The 15,316-nt window shown below is 42.9% G+C and overlaps 1 protein-coding gene across 3 annotated transcripts; it reads left to right on the forward strand.

The window, feature by feature from the left end:
• The first annotated feature begins 1,331 nt into the window (after positions 1 to 1,331).
• On the forward strand, positions 1,332 to 15,098 carry LOC121672976 (COP9 signalosome complex subunit 3). 3 transcript variants are annotated; one of them, XM_042045948.1, is made up of 12 exons: positions 1,332 to 1,438; positions 4,288 to 4,417; positions 5,300 to 5,412; positions 5,513 to 5,562; positions 6,426 to 6,518; positions 7,225 to 7,404; positions 8,343 to 8,483; positions 9,524 to 9,697; positions 10,531 to 10,617; positions 10,919 to 11,032; positions 11,609 to 11,689; positions 12,008 to 15,098. In XM_042045948.1, the coding sequence occupies exons 1-12, from the start codon at positions 1,384 to 1,386 to the stop codon at positions 12,059 to 12,061; spliced, it is 1,272 nt and encodes a 423-aa protein (XP_041901882.1). In that variant the 5' UTR covers positions 1,332 to 1,383; the 3' UTR covers positions 12,062 to 15,098. The 3 variants fall into 3 exon arrangements, with proteins under 3 accessions (XP_041901882.1, XP_041901883.1, XP_041901884.1); XM_042045949.1 differs by lacking the exon at positions 1,332 to 1,438 and adding an exon at positions 1,499 to 1,521; XM_042045950.1 differs by lacking the exon at positions 1,332 to 1,438 and having other exon boundaries at positions 6,358 to 6,518.
• The last annotated feature ends 218 nt before the right edge of the window (positions 15,099 to 15,316 follow it).

Here is a 15,316-nt window from a genome sequence, read left to right on the forward strand (position 1 = left end):
GACAGGAACCCTTAAAAGCCAACCTCAGGACCCCAAAGAAGCACCCACTGCACCACGAAGGGCTCGATGTTCTGACCAGAGAGACCAAAGATCTGTTCAAAAAACACTTTGGGAGTTAAGACTGATGAAGAAGAGGGAGTTCTCCGAGTGGTATTGACAGGATTAGGCAACCACTGAGCTGGGAAATAAAAGATTTCCCTCGACAGCAATAACACGGTTCCAAAATACTTAATTTTTCAAGTCCAGAATGTTTCCCAGTGGAATGCAGTGTCCTTGTGTCCTAGAAAGGGCAAATTCACTGCTGGGATCCGGTGACCTGGGGAAGGTCACGGAGGGAAGGAAGGAAGAACTGGCGGGACACGATGGTGATCTCAGCTGAGGCTGGGAGAGGAATGTGTGAAGTTCAGGTCTGTGTTGTGCTTTCACTTGTACCGAAGGCGTTTTGCTTCCTGCAAGGAATGGGATTTCAACACAGCTGGATGTTCCTGACTAAGCAGGGAGGGAATACATGCAAATTTATGGCTCTCCAGGGCAGTGGTCAGGGCACCGAGCCTGACAAGAGTTCAAGGAGCATTGGGATAACGCTCGCAGGCACACGGTGGGATTTCGGAGCTGTCCTGTGCAGGGCCAGGAGTTGGACTGGATGATCCCTGTGGGTCCCTTTCAGCTCTGGATATTTTACGATTCTGTGATCTCCACTCAGGCTTCCATCATCTTCATGGATACTGAACGACAGACACATTCCCTGCTTGCAACAGCTTAGGGACACGTTGCTTCAGCTCCCCACGGATGGAAAATAGACATCCATGTATTAACCTGAGGCATTCAAACCCTATTCCCTGATACCAAGGCGAATATTGCACGCAATCAGACGACAAGCACCACATTCGGTCTCCGTCAGAGGGGACAAAAGGGATTAAACCTCTGCTGGTGCAGTGCAGCCATTCGGGTGGGCTTCATTCCCCGCCCCGCGGGCAGCGGGAGGGACCGGCCACCCGTGTCGGGGAGGGCCCGCTGTCACGGATGGCGCGGTGCGGCTGGGGTCTCCATGTCGCAGGGGTCCCTTATCACGTGGGCCCCGTGTCGCGGGGGCCCCGGTGTCGCGGAACACCTCATGTCGCGGAGTGGTGACGCGCCATGACGTCACAACTGCCCCCCCCAGCGCTGCTGAGTCACGGCCCCTCCCGCGCGCCTGACGCGGGGCCGGCGGTTGCCATAGCGACCGCGCTTCTCGCGAGAGGCGGCGGAAGTGGCGCGCGGCGGCGGGCGTCGCGCGGACCCCGCGGTGGCCCCTCATTGGCGGACGGCGGGCGGCGGCTCCCGGCGCGCGCCGTTCCCCCGCCCCGCCCCTCAGCGCGCGCGGCCGCGGCGCGAGCCGCCAAGATGGCGTCAGCCCTGGAGCAGTTCGTCAACAGCGTCCGGCAGCTCTCGGCCCAGGGTGAGGGGGACGGGGCCGGCCGGGGCGACCGGGAGGACGGGGCGAGCCCGCGGGGCCGAGGGAGGACGGCGAATACCGAAGGAGTTCGTCAAACCGCGCGGGTGACGGGGGGGCGGGCCGGGGCCTGCCCGTTCGCACGGCGCTCCCTCAGGCGCGGGTCCGGGCTGCTGCACCCCCGGGGCTGCGGGGCCCAACCCGGGTTAATTCGGGGGCTGCGGGCCCCGTGCCGGGGTCAATTTGGGGCGGCCCCGGCGGGATCCCGGCGGTGTGACAGGGCACGAGGGGCCGGCGGTGCTCTCACGGAGCTCCGTGATTCTCCCATGGGGTGGTTTCGGTAGCGGAGCCCGCACCAGTGATCCTGACAAAATATGAGCCTTTGAAATAGAGGGAGGAGCGAGCATCGCTAGGGCTTTAACTGGGATTGTGTGGTCCAGCCTGTCACTTCTGTAATGAACGGGCCGGTTGTGATAAGTGTGGTTTAAAATATATTTCTGAACTGTCCAAGTTTCCGTGCTCTACATTTCCAAGCAGAGCATGGACAGAGGGTCAGAGAGTCCTGCCCTGCCACCGAACTCTGTGACAGATCTGAGACTGTAACCACGTGTTCACAAAGGGTTTTAATAATCACAGTTCGAATTTCTTAGTTTCCCTGCCAAACTCCTAATTTTATTGTGTGTGGGCGCAGCGTTTCCTGGTTCTTGAACTTTCCCTCTGTGTTGATGCTCTGTGAAATGTGTTCTGACTGGTCTCTGCCTAAGATGTTTCCTCCAGAAGCTGATCAAAAATTGGTGCTTCCCAACGTGGCCCCAGGTTTTATCTCTGGCAGTCCTTGGGTTGAGCTCCAGCTTTCTCTTACTCTGGTTTCGCTTATTAAACACAAAGTATTTTTACTCTAGAGACAATTTATACCTGCAAGGTGTGGGTGCAAACCAGATAGAAGATGGATCTTTGTTCTCCTGTAGTTGAGCTGGAAAACTTTCTATCACAAGTTTTTGGGGGTGCAGAAGGCTCAAGGGGGAGACTGGTTGGCTTTATGGAAGTTCTCCATGAGGCATGAGCTAGGGAGATGTTCTCTGTGAGAAAGTACCCAGAACAATAAGGACATGGACCTGTTGGAGCAAGTCCGGATGAGGCCACCAAGATCATTGGAGGGATGGAGCTATGAGGAAAGGCTGAGATGATCTGATTGTTCTGAAAAAGGGAAGGTTCTGGGGTGGCTTAATTGTGGCCTTCCAGTATCTGAAGGGAGCTGCAAAAAAGATGGAAGAGAGACTATTTTTAAGGGCCTGGAGGGACAGGAAAAGGGGAATAGCTTCAAACTGACAAGAGGGTAGGGCTAGATTGGATATTAGGAAAGAATTCTTCCCTGTGAGGGTGCTGAGGCCCTGGCACAGGTTGCCCAGGGAAGCTGTGGCTGCTCCATCCCTGGAAGTGTTCAAGCTGGGTTGGACAGGGCTTGGAGCACCCTGGGATAGTGGAAGGTGTCCCTGCCCATGGCCGAGGTTTGGGATGTGATGATCCTTAAAGTCCCTTCTAATCCAAACCATTCTGGGATTCTGTGAAAGTTAATCCAGAGCCAGACGGGCAGCTGGACGTGAGAGCACTCAGGAGAAATGGGTGTACTTCTGGTGGTTTCTGACTGTCATTTGGCTGCCTGGGAGGTGACATAAAGGGACATTTAGCTGGGCCTGGTATGGGAGTTTCTACTTAGATTATAAATTGTTCAGTGTATGGGTGTGGGTAGAGGGTTAGATCACAGAATCCCAGAATGGTTTGGGTTGGAAGGAACCTTAAAGGTCATCTCTTTCCAGCCTGTGCCATGGGCAGGGGCACCCTCCACTAGACCACTTTGCTCAGAGTCTGTTTGGGGAGTTGGCTTTGTTTTTTCAGGGGAATGCTAAGTGATAGAACTGTAGAAGGGGTGGATTTCTGGAATAAGGAGGACACCAGAACTAGGGTTTTGCAGTGCCTGAACTCCATTATCAAAACACAGAGAGTTTTACAAGCCCATTCCTTCCCATGTTTATATCTTTTTTTAACTCCATATGGAGGAGAGCAGTTTTGGAGGAGAGTTTCTGGAGTTTCTGGGCTCTGGTCCCCCATCTGGAATTTTTGATCCCTCTGTCACTTCAAAACTAACATTTCATTGCTAGAACTTCCCAAGTTTTCCTTTCTCAAAGGAAAAGGCCAGAGACCTGAGAGTAGTGTAAATCTCTCTGAATGGAGGCACTATTCCTCATTTTATGGAGACTTTTGTTAAGGGTGAGAGAACCTCTGTTTTTTCTCTCTAATCTGCAAGGATTGAACATTGAAACAATACTCTGCTTCAGAAGGGCGTAGTTTTAATTAATTCTATTAATTGTGGGGGAGGAAGAGCTTGAAAGCAGTTCATGGGAATGGATCTGCTTTCTTTATAAGGGTTTTGGGGCTTACCGTACCTTCCTAAATCAAAGGAGTCACTTTTCATGCTGTGTTCATAGCTCACACCATATAGAATAACATTGTCGTTTTAATTGTACAAAGTAAATTTAAGGACAGGTTTTTAAATACTTTTGTTGTAGGTACTTAGTTGTAACTTTAATGTCTACTTCAAAAAAATGCTTATGAACAGACCTGAAGGGTGGGTAGGGCTTGAGGACCAGCAAGGAAGAAGCTCTGGTATTTGTTTTATAAAAAAAAAAAAACATGTGGTGGGTAGAAAATGAATGCCTATTTTATTAAAGAAAATTAAAACTTGGGGTGATACTACTATTTCCTGAGGTTACATAGGGAAGCAGGTTATAATGAGGTATGGGAATGGGTGAATGTTCTCTAATTAGGTTTTGACAACAATGCTTTTTGTTTTTCAGGGCAAATGACCCAGCTTTGTGAACTGATCAATAAAAGTGGAGAGCTGCTAGCAAAAAATCTTTCCCATCTGGATACAGTGCTCGGTGCCCTGGATGTACAGGAACACTCACTAGGTGTTCTTGCTGTCTTGTAAGTGTTGCTTGCTTTTAACTAAATATTAAAACTTCAGGCAATGAGCCGAACTGTCAGCCAAGAAACGTGTTTTGTTCTGGCACTGGCACAAGTTGCCTGAAGAATCTGTGTCTGCCCCATCCCTGGAAGTGTCCAAGCCCAGGTTGGACAGGGCTTGGAGCAACCTGGGATAGTGGAAGGTGTCCCTGCACGTGGCAGGGATTGGAACTGGATGGGCTTGAAGGTCCCTTCCAACCCAGCCCATTCTGGGATTCCATGATAAGTGTTTTTCCATATGTGTTCAGCAAAAAGATATAAAATGAACTTTTAAAACTTTATTTTCAGGCCGTTAATGCACTGAACTGTAAGCATGGAGCAAGACGTTTTGTTCCACTAAAAAATGGGCTTTTATCGTGGGTCTTGGGTGTTTGTCTTTAGACAGCACTGAGGCTCTTGCTGCTGTCTGGAGTTTAAGATAAAACCTGAGTTGCCTTGGGGATGCTGAACTAAGGTTAAGATACTTAGTCTTGAAGTTCAAACTGGCTGTATCTGATTTCAAGGGAACTATCTGCAGGTTCCACAGCTATTATAAAATTATCTTTTAAGGGAAAGACCAGAATTCTAGTGCTGATTCTACTACACTTTTGAAACAAAATACTGATAGTACTGAAAATGATACTTGTTTGCCATTGTAGTTTGCACTAAATTGAGAATTACGTTGTGCAGAGAAAGGTATTTTCAAATGTTGTTGTGCAGCTACTGGGGAAATCCTATGCCATGTCTCATAAACACTCTGGATTTGTTTGCAAGCACCTGCATGTAAAGACTTACGAGTGAAGATTAATCTTTTTTATGAACCTCCAAGCAATAAATGCTAAACCTTTTGTTTCTTTGTTTCAGGTTTGTGAAGTTTTCTATGCCCAGCATCCCTGACTTCGAAACGTTATTCTCACAGGTGCAGCTTTTTATCAGCACTTGTAATGGAGAACACATTAGATATGCAACAGACACTTGTAAGTTAAGCTTAATTTCAGACTTGATATATTTTTGGATAGTTTGGTAATACTGCTTTTTCACTGGGGTGTTTTTTTGTTTGTTTTTTACTATGTTTAGTTGCTGGCCTGTGCCACCAGTTAACAAATGCCCTTGTGGAGAGAAAACAGGTGAGCAAGTATCATCTAGTACAAATAAGCCACTACATACCCAAGGCTTAAAGGGGATGTTACCAGCCTCTTACTCCATAAAGATTTGCCACTAACTTCACATGCGGTGTTTCTGTGCAGCTCCTTAGTTGTTAAGCTTACTGAAAGGTAATGAACCAAATTCAAAATCCTAAGATTTCTTTAGGGAAAACCTAAGGAAGATAATTTTTTGGGGAAAAGAGTCACCTAAAAACATGCTCTCCCACACAAAGTAGGAAATATGCAGTACCAAGAATGTTCTTCAGACAATGTGTACATGAATAGAGGAGAGAGCTGCAAAGGTTATTAGCACTGCTGAGCCAGTGATTTTAGTTTCAGTGTTATTCTCACTGGTGTTATATCATGTTCTTATATGAAATGCCTTACAATGTGCAGGAAACTTGATTAAGAAATATTTGACCAGTGGTTTTGTTGCTAAAATCCTGACTTTTCAGGCCACTTTGGTGAAATCTAGCTTGAGATAGACAAGATTTGATCTCTACTTCAAAGTGGAGTGAAGTGAGAGCCTTGTCTTTAGTATTTGGTGGGAGTTTAGATGGAGTCATGCAGTCAAGAACAGTTTTCTTATTGATAGAGATTACTGTATTCCTGATGAGCTTGGCTTTGTGGAGCAGAATTGATGACTTTATCAGGAGAAGTTGTGTAGCCAAGGTTAATTTTATTTTCCAAGAGACTGCGATATCCTACAAAAAGGGAACCTCAAGTTAACTATTACTTAATGGAACCTGTCAATTAGTGTTATTTTTCATTTGTAAGTGTCAACATAAGATCCAATGTGCTGCCATCTATGAGAAATTATCTGAAAGAGATGTAATTTCTGACAGCCCCTGCGAGGAATTAGCATTCTCAGACAAGCCATAGACAAGATGCAGATGAACACAAACCAGCTGACCTCAATACACGCAGATCTCTGCCAGGTAAGGGGGTCAGAAGGGCTTTTTTTGTGAGAATAAAAGCTTATAAAATACCTATAAACCTTCAAGGAAATGCGTGTTCACATATTGCAGTGTAAGAATGGATTTGCAATTGGTTTTTTGTTTTGTTTGGTTTTTTTCCCAGTAGTAAATAAGATGATATACTGAAATAAAATCTGAATCTGATATACAGATTAATTACTAATTTTAAATGTTCAGTGCATGTCCTCAGGTCTTTGATTTTGTTTATGACTTCAGAAAGTCCTTTGACATCCCTTCTCTGTGGGCTGAAAGTCACACAAAACTTATCTGGGGTGATATCAGTGTAATATCCAGCTACTGTCTGCTCAAGTCTGACAAAAGACATGTTTGTCTCAGTGTCTTTGGCCTGGGTTTGTGCTTCTGTCTCATGGCTCCTGGGATTTAGTTGACAGGAACGTTCAGAGGAATATTTAGTGCTGACAGGCCTGGAGTTTCAAACAGCTTTGTCAAAGTTTAATTTCTACGAGTCAGATAATTTTATAACAGTTCATAATCTCTGTTAAGGGTTTTCAGCCTGTGTTACTCCACTACTGACATGCTCTGGTTTTTTTACTTGTGGGAGAGTGATATTTATGCAGTAGTATTAATTAATGTAGTTTTAATTCCTTCTCATGGAAATTTGAATGGAAATGGCTAATTTATGAAAACTTGATTTATTTTCTTGTAGCTCTGTTTGTTAGCAAAATGCTTTAAACCTGCCCTCCCGTATCTAGATGTGGACATGATGGATATTTGTAAAGAGAATGGGGCATATGATGCGAAGCACTTTTTATGTTACTACTACTATGGTGGGATGATATACACTGGGCTAAAGAACTTTGAAAGAGCACTCTACTTTTATGAACAGGTAACATGAAATGAAATTATAAGTCCGTAGTGTGATCTCTGGAAAGGCAAAAGTAGATGTGTAACAGTGCTGAGAAAACACAGCACCTTTGAACTGTCACAAGCAAACTGTCTTTGGAGGTGTTTTCCTTTAAGAAAGTCTCTTACAGCCTTATTGCACTGTAAAGCTGTGCAGCTCAAAGGGTGATGTTAAATTTATCTCACTATAAATATTTTTCAGTTGCCTGCTTGAAACTGCAGCACAGAAACAGGTCACAGGCTGACACACGGTTGTGCGTCCTTAATAAATAGGCCAGTGATTTTGCTAAGGCCTTGGCTACTTTTATGAGAGGAGTTATGCTTCTTCAAGGCTGTTACAATATTTTCTGGTTTTGCTTTATCTGGGAAAGAAAAGGAAATAGCAAAACTGGGAAAACTTTGTATGTGAGGGAAATGCTGTGAAATGTGCCAAACAAATTGGTGCGGCATTTTTCCTTTTTGTAAACAAGGGTCAGCTCTTGAGTAATTCCAGTATCACAGTAAACTAAATTCCTTTTTCCCTATTCTGCAGACATCTGATAATGTAACAGCTTTATAAAACCTCTTTGAGGGTCCGTGTAAATCCAGGTTCACAAGTAGCTACAGGTGACTTCTGATACTTTAGATATATTCCAAGGAAGGAAGTTCTGATTGTATCTGAGCAGGGCTGTTTTAAGACAGGCACTGCTGTAACGTGATATGTTTTGAGTAGCTTGTATAAAATTTCCTTTTTCCTTGTATTTCTGGATAATTAATTTTGACAGAAGTTAGTTAAGCTTCAGCGCTCAAAGGAGAATTTCATATGTCACTGTATCCTTTTTGCATGCAGCTGGAAATTGAGTTTTTTGTTCATGGAGTAGCTACCAGGATCTACCCGTAAGCAGACTAAATTTCTGTTCCATTTCTTTCTCTCTTGCTTAGGCAATAACTACTCCAGCCATGGCAGTCAGTCATATTATGTTGGAATCATATAAAAAGTATATCCTAGTTTCTTTGATACTACTTGGCAAAGTTCAGCAGCTACCAAAATACACTTCCCAGATAGTTGGTAGATTCATTAAGGTAAGTATTGCAAATACATCTAAATAATAGATCAACAAATCTGAATTTGTAAATGTGTAAAAATGGAAGGTGTCCCTGTACATGGCAGGGGTTTGGAGTGAGATGAAGGTCCTTTCCAACCCAAACCATTCTATGATTGTATGATATTGGTGATAAAGGTTTTTAAAATTTGGGAAAACTTCAGGGTTGAGTAATACCAATCAATATTCCTTTTGCTGATACTGCACATTCTTTTACAGCTTTTTATGTTAGAATTTAAAAAATATTCAGATTTCACTTGGCTTTCAAGCTGCAGTGTCCTTGTGAAAAGATTTGACCTGTAACTTCATCTGATTGAAGTACAAAATGCTAAACAGTTTATTCCCAAACCCCAGGGTTTTTTAAGAATAAAAGCTTCTGAAAAAAAGGCCAAGTTTGGAGTCTGTAAGCATTCAGATAGGAGGTGTAGGGTGGGAGACAAAACTGCTGCTGAGAGAGGTCTGATGCTAAGTAACATAATTTTAAAGGTTAGTTCCTATTTAACACCGAGTTTGTTGATTTGTGACCAGAGAGTTCCAAAATTCTTCTAGCTTCAGAGACTAATAAACAAGCTCAAAACACGTTAAGGTAATTTAGGTGAACTGATTTCCCCCTCTGAGTCTCTGCTGTTGATGCTGTGACCCGATGTGGTCAGGGATGGCTGTCTTAGAGGGCAGAACAAATACAATGACCAGGCAATACCCTACTTACCCTACTTACCTCCAACTCAGCTGGTCAACTGAGAGAGTTTTTTCACACTGCTGTAAGTAAAACTGTCACACAGAGGTCCTGGAATGATGTTGATTAAATGTTACACTGCAGTAACACAGATTTAGTGTATGAGGGTCTGTCCTTGCCATAAAGCCATGTTTGGGTATCTTGTCCTTTTATGAGAAACGCCTGAGCTACTTAAATTTACTTCCATGCCTGCATGGCTTCTAATGTTGGAGCACTGAACAGATTTTGTGAGGCTGGTTGAACACTGTGTTCTTTAAGAAGGGTTCTCATTTTTCTAATTGCAGCCTCTTAGCAATGCTTACCATGAATTAGCACAAGTTTATTCAACCAATAAACCCTCGGAGCTTCGTAATCTGGTGAACAAACACAGTGAAACTTTCACAAGGGATAACAATATGGGGCTGGTTAAGCAGTGCTTGTCATCTCTCTACAAAAAGAATATTCAGAGGCTAACCAAGGTAAGAGAAACTGTGAGCAGTTTTCCTCTAAGAGTGTATTTCTGAAATATATTCAATTTAGAGCTAAATGATAACACAGTGATGTGACAGAAATTACTATAACTGAGATTGGTGTCTGAAACAAAGGAGACTAAAATGCCCTGTATAGGAAAACAATTCAGTTGCCTGCTTATGCATTACTTAAAAGGTGATTCAGTCTGTCTGTCAAGGGGGTTTGCCCACAAGGTTTTCGTAGATAATCAAAAAAGTGAGCACTTTAACCCAGTGACCTTCATCCCTATTCAAAAAATAGAAAAACTGAACTTTACAGGCCACTTCATTAGAAAAGAGTTAGTGAATAGGACAGATTTTGGAAGTGCTTGAAATAAAAGGAAAAACAGAAGCACTGAAGTGATTTACCCCATCAGCTGAGAGATCAGATTAATTCTGAAAGGTGATTGGGGAAAGCTGGTTTTTGGCAAGCTTATATGATATTTGTTGCAGTAGAAAAGAAATCTCATAATGAGGTTTTTATATTAATCTCTTGAAGGAAATTCAAGGGATGGAGAGTCATGTTTTTTGGGTAGAAAGGTGAAAGAAGAGGTTGGACATGATCAGGACTGTCTGGTATAAAATGAAATTGCAGGAATGAGTAATGACTCCATACGTGCTCAGTGTAACAAATTAATGTCAGGAGAAAGAACTGATTCACTCTCATGATCCCTTTAATAACTGTGTGTTCCACTTGTTTCTTCCCATCAGACTTCCACAGTCAGGTTACACAGGCCATGAAGCATCAACAGGGAAAATCCTTAACATCCAGTTTTAACACTTTGATACTTTCTAAATTTCAGACGTTTTTAACATTGTCATTACAAGACATGGCAAGTCGAGTGCAGCTGTCAGGGCCCCAAGAAGCAGAAAAATACGTCCTCCACATGGTAAGACCTCTGACTTGGTTAAACTATCCCATAATTAGTGTTTAGATTGGCAGTGCACATTCTGAACAGTTCTTTTTCGTGGTGGAGGAAATGCTGTCAGTCTGCTGTGGTGTTTAGACTGTTCTCAAAAAATGTCAAAAGCTGTTCTCCACGTAGGATAAGGCAGGAATCATGTGTTTTTGGGAACCTGTGGGAAATAAAAGCAACCAAGTTAAGACAATTCCACAAAGAGTCTGTGTGTTGCAGTTACCTGAAATTCTGTTCTTGGTGGTAACTTCTATTAAACCCTCTGTCATTTCAGATAGAAGATGGTGAAATCTTTGCAAGTATTAATCAGAAAGATGGTATGGTCTGTTTCCATGATAATCCGGAAAAATATAACAATCCAGCTATGCTTCATAACATTGATCAGGAGGTAAATCTCAACTGCTTTTGGAATTCTTACCAAAGAACCTTAGTCTGTAATCAGAGAGCTGCTGGCAGAGGCCAGTGTAGTAACTTAGATACAGAGAGTGAGGACTGTGAATCATTATTTGACTGCTTTACAGTATTTTCACAGATTTTAGATTAATACTCTCTGTCAACGTGTTCCCCATTGTGTCCTGCACAGCTTGAGCTGTTTCAGGAGACTGACTGCTTGCTGTTGGTGATGGGAAGATTCTTGAATGGATTAGAAAGATTGTTTTTAGAGTTTTAATCTTCAAGGATCACTTCCATTGGCTCTCAATAACCTGCCTGTAGGTTAAGGTGTTTGACCCTTATGGGACTGTCTTATCAATGGCCTTAAAAAGGGCTGTTAGGAAGACATGGATCAAATGAAGGGAATAAAAAATGGTCTGACACTTCTGTTTGGGAGGTGAGGGATGAGAACAATTTGATGTGGAACTTCAGTGATGGCAAAAGTTATTGGTTCTACATGGCACAGCCATGAAATGTCTTGAAGATCAGGTGCAAGCTGGTCAAAGTAATCAATTTCATACATATTTTTAAGATGCTGAAATGTATAGAGCTTGATGAACGACTGAAAGCCATGGATCAAGAGATCACTGTGAACCCTCAGTTTGTGCAGAAGGTAATTGATATAATGTCTAGTAAGGGTATGTGAGAGATTCATTCAGTGCAGTGACTGTGTTGTACTGAATGTCAGTATTTACAGTGTTGTTATTATACTTTATTAATAATATGTGCATAAACATCATGACACATCAGAAAGATAATTTATTATTTTTGAAGGTGTTTTTTTCTAATTAATCCTGTAGTGATTTCAACCAGAAAATGAAGTGCATGTTATTTCATAGGCACTTTATTTTCCTGCCTGTTCACTTCAAAGAACTGTCTTTCTCAAGCCTGCAGACCTGTTTCTGAACAGAACTAACTCTCTCCCTTTCAGAGTATGGGCTCTCAAGAAGATGACTCAGGGACCAAACCATCCAGTTATTCTTGAAATTAATGTTGCTCACCACTCCGCTTTCAAGTAAAAGCTTATGAAAGAATCACGCCTGGAACAGGGCATTGAGGAGTTCCACAAAGAGAGCAGAGAGAACTGAGCTTTGCTTTTCACCTGGACATTAAGAAAATAAAAGAACACCCTCTCAGTACTGTATAATATCAGAAATATTCTCTGCAAAGAAAAAGGAAATCTCAAAAGAAACTTAAAAGTCTGTTGTGGATTTATTTATCTTCAGATTAACATCGTTAATGCATTAAATAATCTACCTTTTGTTTTAAAGGGTTTGAATGTTGCCGTGTTTCTGTAGCAGTCCTCTTCTGCAAAAAAAAAAAAGTGTTATTCAGGGAAGAATACAAACTAGTGTTGGTTCACTAACAAGATAATTACTGGTTCATTATTCTGTATTTAAAGTTGGCTCGAAGTGCAGATTTATCGTATGTGTGGTGGGGGCAGAGGGGTGGAGTTCAAGCAAATCATAATGTAGAGAATTTGCATATGCCCAATGTAGCTGGTGCTGTCTGTAAAGGAGGAAATGAGAACTGTTCTTCCCCAAAGGATGAGGATGTCAACGTGTCCTTGTAAGGAAGTTTGCTGCAAAGTAGGAATCATATATGGAAAACATACATGACAGCTGTTTATGATTTTAAGTTTCTGGTACAAAATATCTGCTAATATTATTTGCTCTTAGATTAAACTTACTAGACCTAAACAAAAGGATATTTGGAAAACGTTGGTGTCCTGGAGGATTCTAGGTAGGAAGTTGTTTACACTGAAAGAAATTTAAATGTTTGTTCCTGTGCAACTGGCATGAAGGTTTTCAACAGGCTGATAGTTTCTTTGGTGGAAACCAGTATTTCTGCATGGAATATAAATAGAATTCTATACAGCTCTCAAAATGCAGGATTTTTTCTGAGATAACATGTTGGAATGATACCTGGTTTTTAATTTACTATTTTAGACTTTAAAACTTTGTTACTGGATTCTTTAGTGCTTCACCCCTTAAATCATTGAGCTGTTTAATTTTCTGTTGTTCTCGTGTATCTGAAGATTCTCACTGTTCCAGCACCTTCCTGTCAGGCAGATATAAACCTGTCATCAAGTCAGAAAATGAGAAGCCACTGCTTCCTACTGAAACACCTGACCAGGAGCTGCTTGCTCCTGCTACCCTGCCAGCTTGTTTCCAGGCAGGAGCTGAGCATTCCTGGCTCTTGCTGTGTGAAGTTTGTATGTATTGAGGTCACCTGTGGTTGAAAATACTCCATTTGTGCTTCCAGTGCTGATACAGAAGTGTTGGGGTTTTCACTTAAAACTGGTGTCCCATGTCTAGCAGAGCCTCTGTGACAGCAGGGTGCTGCTTTCTGGTGAAGAGGTGTCCCAGATTGTGGTTGGTGGTGAAGGATGTTTCTGAAAGTATAAAATAGCAGTTCACTATTGAACACAGTGGAGGTCCACAGTGTGAGCAGCTCATCACTTCCTAACAGAGAGAATTCCATTGGGACAACTTTTATACCTGATCTTTAAGCAGAATCCTGGGTTTTTTCATAACTTGCATTACCAACCTTGGAACTAGAAGAGATTTATGATTTTGAAGGTTTTTATCCTAATTAATCCTGCAGTCATTTCAATGCTGAACATACACCATTTTCCTCTCTGGTCCCATGGAAGTGTTAAATGAGTCATTAGTGATGCTGGAGCCCAAAGCAGGGTGATTGTTACAACCACGGGTGGCACTCCCAGAAGGGGCTGCAAACAACTGACCCCAAACCCCACCCATCCAGAAATGTGCCTGGCTCAACTCTCCTTGCCAGTGGCTCCCTTGTCAGAGGAGAATGTATTCAGGATGCTGTCATAGAGTTGGAGAAAAAACGAATATCCACTTTTACACTACTAGTTCCTAGTAATGAGCGTGGATTTACCTGCTGAGAGCTGCAGGATGGTTTCCCAGCTGTGAAATTGGAAGCAAACTAATCTATGCAGCTGGCAAATAGCTCTAGATTTTTCTGTTTTTTCTTGCCTAAAGTAGATAAAACAAATCCATGCTCACATCAACAGGATGGCAAAAATAGCTGTGTAATAGTTTGAAGTGATATATTCCATTATATATCTGATTTTTAAGAGGGCAAATGCTTTTAAAGTTAGAAAATGGCTGAGGTTCCTTTTCTGGCGTGGATAGTTGTGCTGTTAATGTCTGAATTCTGTTAGAAATTCAAAGTCAGGTCTCACCTGTAGTATCAGTAGATAAAGCATTCACCAAAAGTGCTCCAGGGAAGGGCTTTTAAGTCCTAGTTTGATAAACACACATGGTCTGGCATCTGCATGTCTTGAGATAGCACTGAAATTAAGTCAGATTTTTAATGAAGCAGCTCCTTCCAAGTCTTGGAACTAATGGCATGGGCTGTGGTCAACCGAGAGGCTTTGAGAACACTTGGGCTTTCTGGTTTTAATTTGTATTTACTGCAAGGAAGGACTTCTGCTCAAATCTAGGAACACTGCGTGCTGTGCTGCTCCCAACTTGGACTCTCAGAGGTCCCGTGGCTGTTTCTTCCCATCGTGCATGGTCACAAGATGTGTCCAGGGAATACTGAGTGCATGCTTTGATATCTGACTCTGATTTTGATACATTTTAATTAGCAAAGATGCAAAATACACTTCTGAAGGCAGCGTTAGATGTGCAACTGCAGTTCATAGCCACAGGAGGGGTCTCTAGGCCAGTTACTGTGAGATTTTGAAATGTTTCTAAGAAGGAATGTTTGGAAGCTGTTTGTGTACAACCCCCACTCCTGTTTTTGTGCCACCAAGGAGCCCCAGTGTGTGACCTCCGCTGAACCATCGCTCCACTGAGTAACTCCAGCTGCCTCCTCTCCACAACTTCCCTCTGTGTCCCACAGCACAGCCACAGCGCCGTGTTTGTGTTGTCATAGGCAATCTGTATAACCTAGGAAATGTTCTCTGCGTGGCCCTGCTGGCCCAGGAGGTTAGTCCTGAGAAGTTGTTTAAATGTACTATTGGAAAATAAAGATAACAAACGAGGCATTCTTAGTTTGTCTTAAATGAGATTGTAGGTCTTCTGTATTTGGGTTTTCCTTAGATTTTTGGGGGGGGATCTCTTGTTCTGGTTGCTTTTCAGGAGATGATTTGGCTGACTGGGGAGGCTGCTGGTTGCCTGCTCTGTGTGGCAGTGCCCTCTGCTCCGGAGGTGTTCAAGCCCTGCTGGTGACTCCTCAGTGCTCTCCTGAGCAATTCTGAGTA

Source organism: Corvus kubaryi, unplaced genomic scaffold (assembly GCF_017639235.1).
Source record: "Corvus kubaryi isolate FWS band 111438036 unplaced genomic scaffold, C.kubaryi_AGA036_p1.0 65067, whole genome shotgun sequence".
NCBI lineage: Eukaryota > Metazoa > Chordata > Aves > Passeriformes > Corvidae > Corvus > Corvus kubaryi.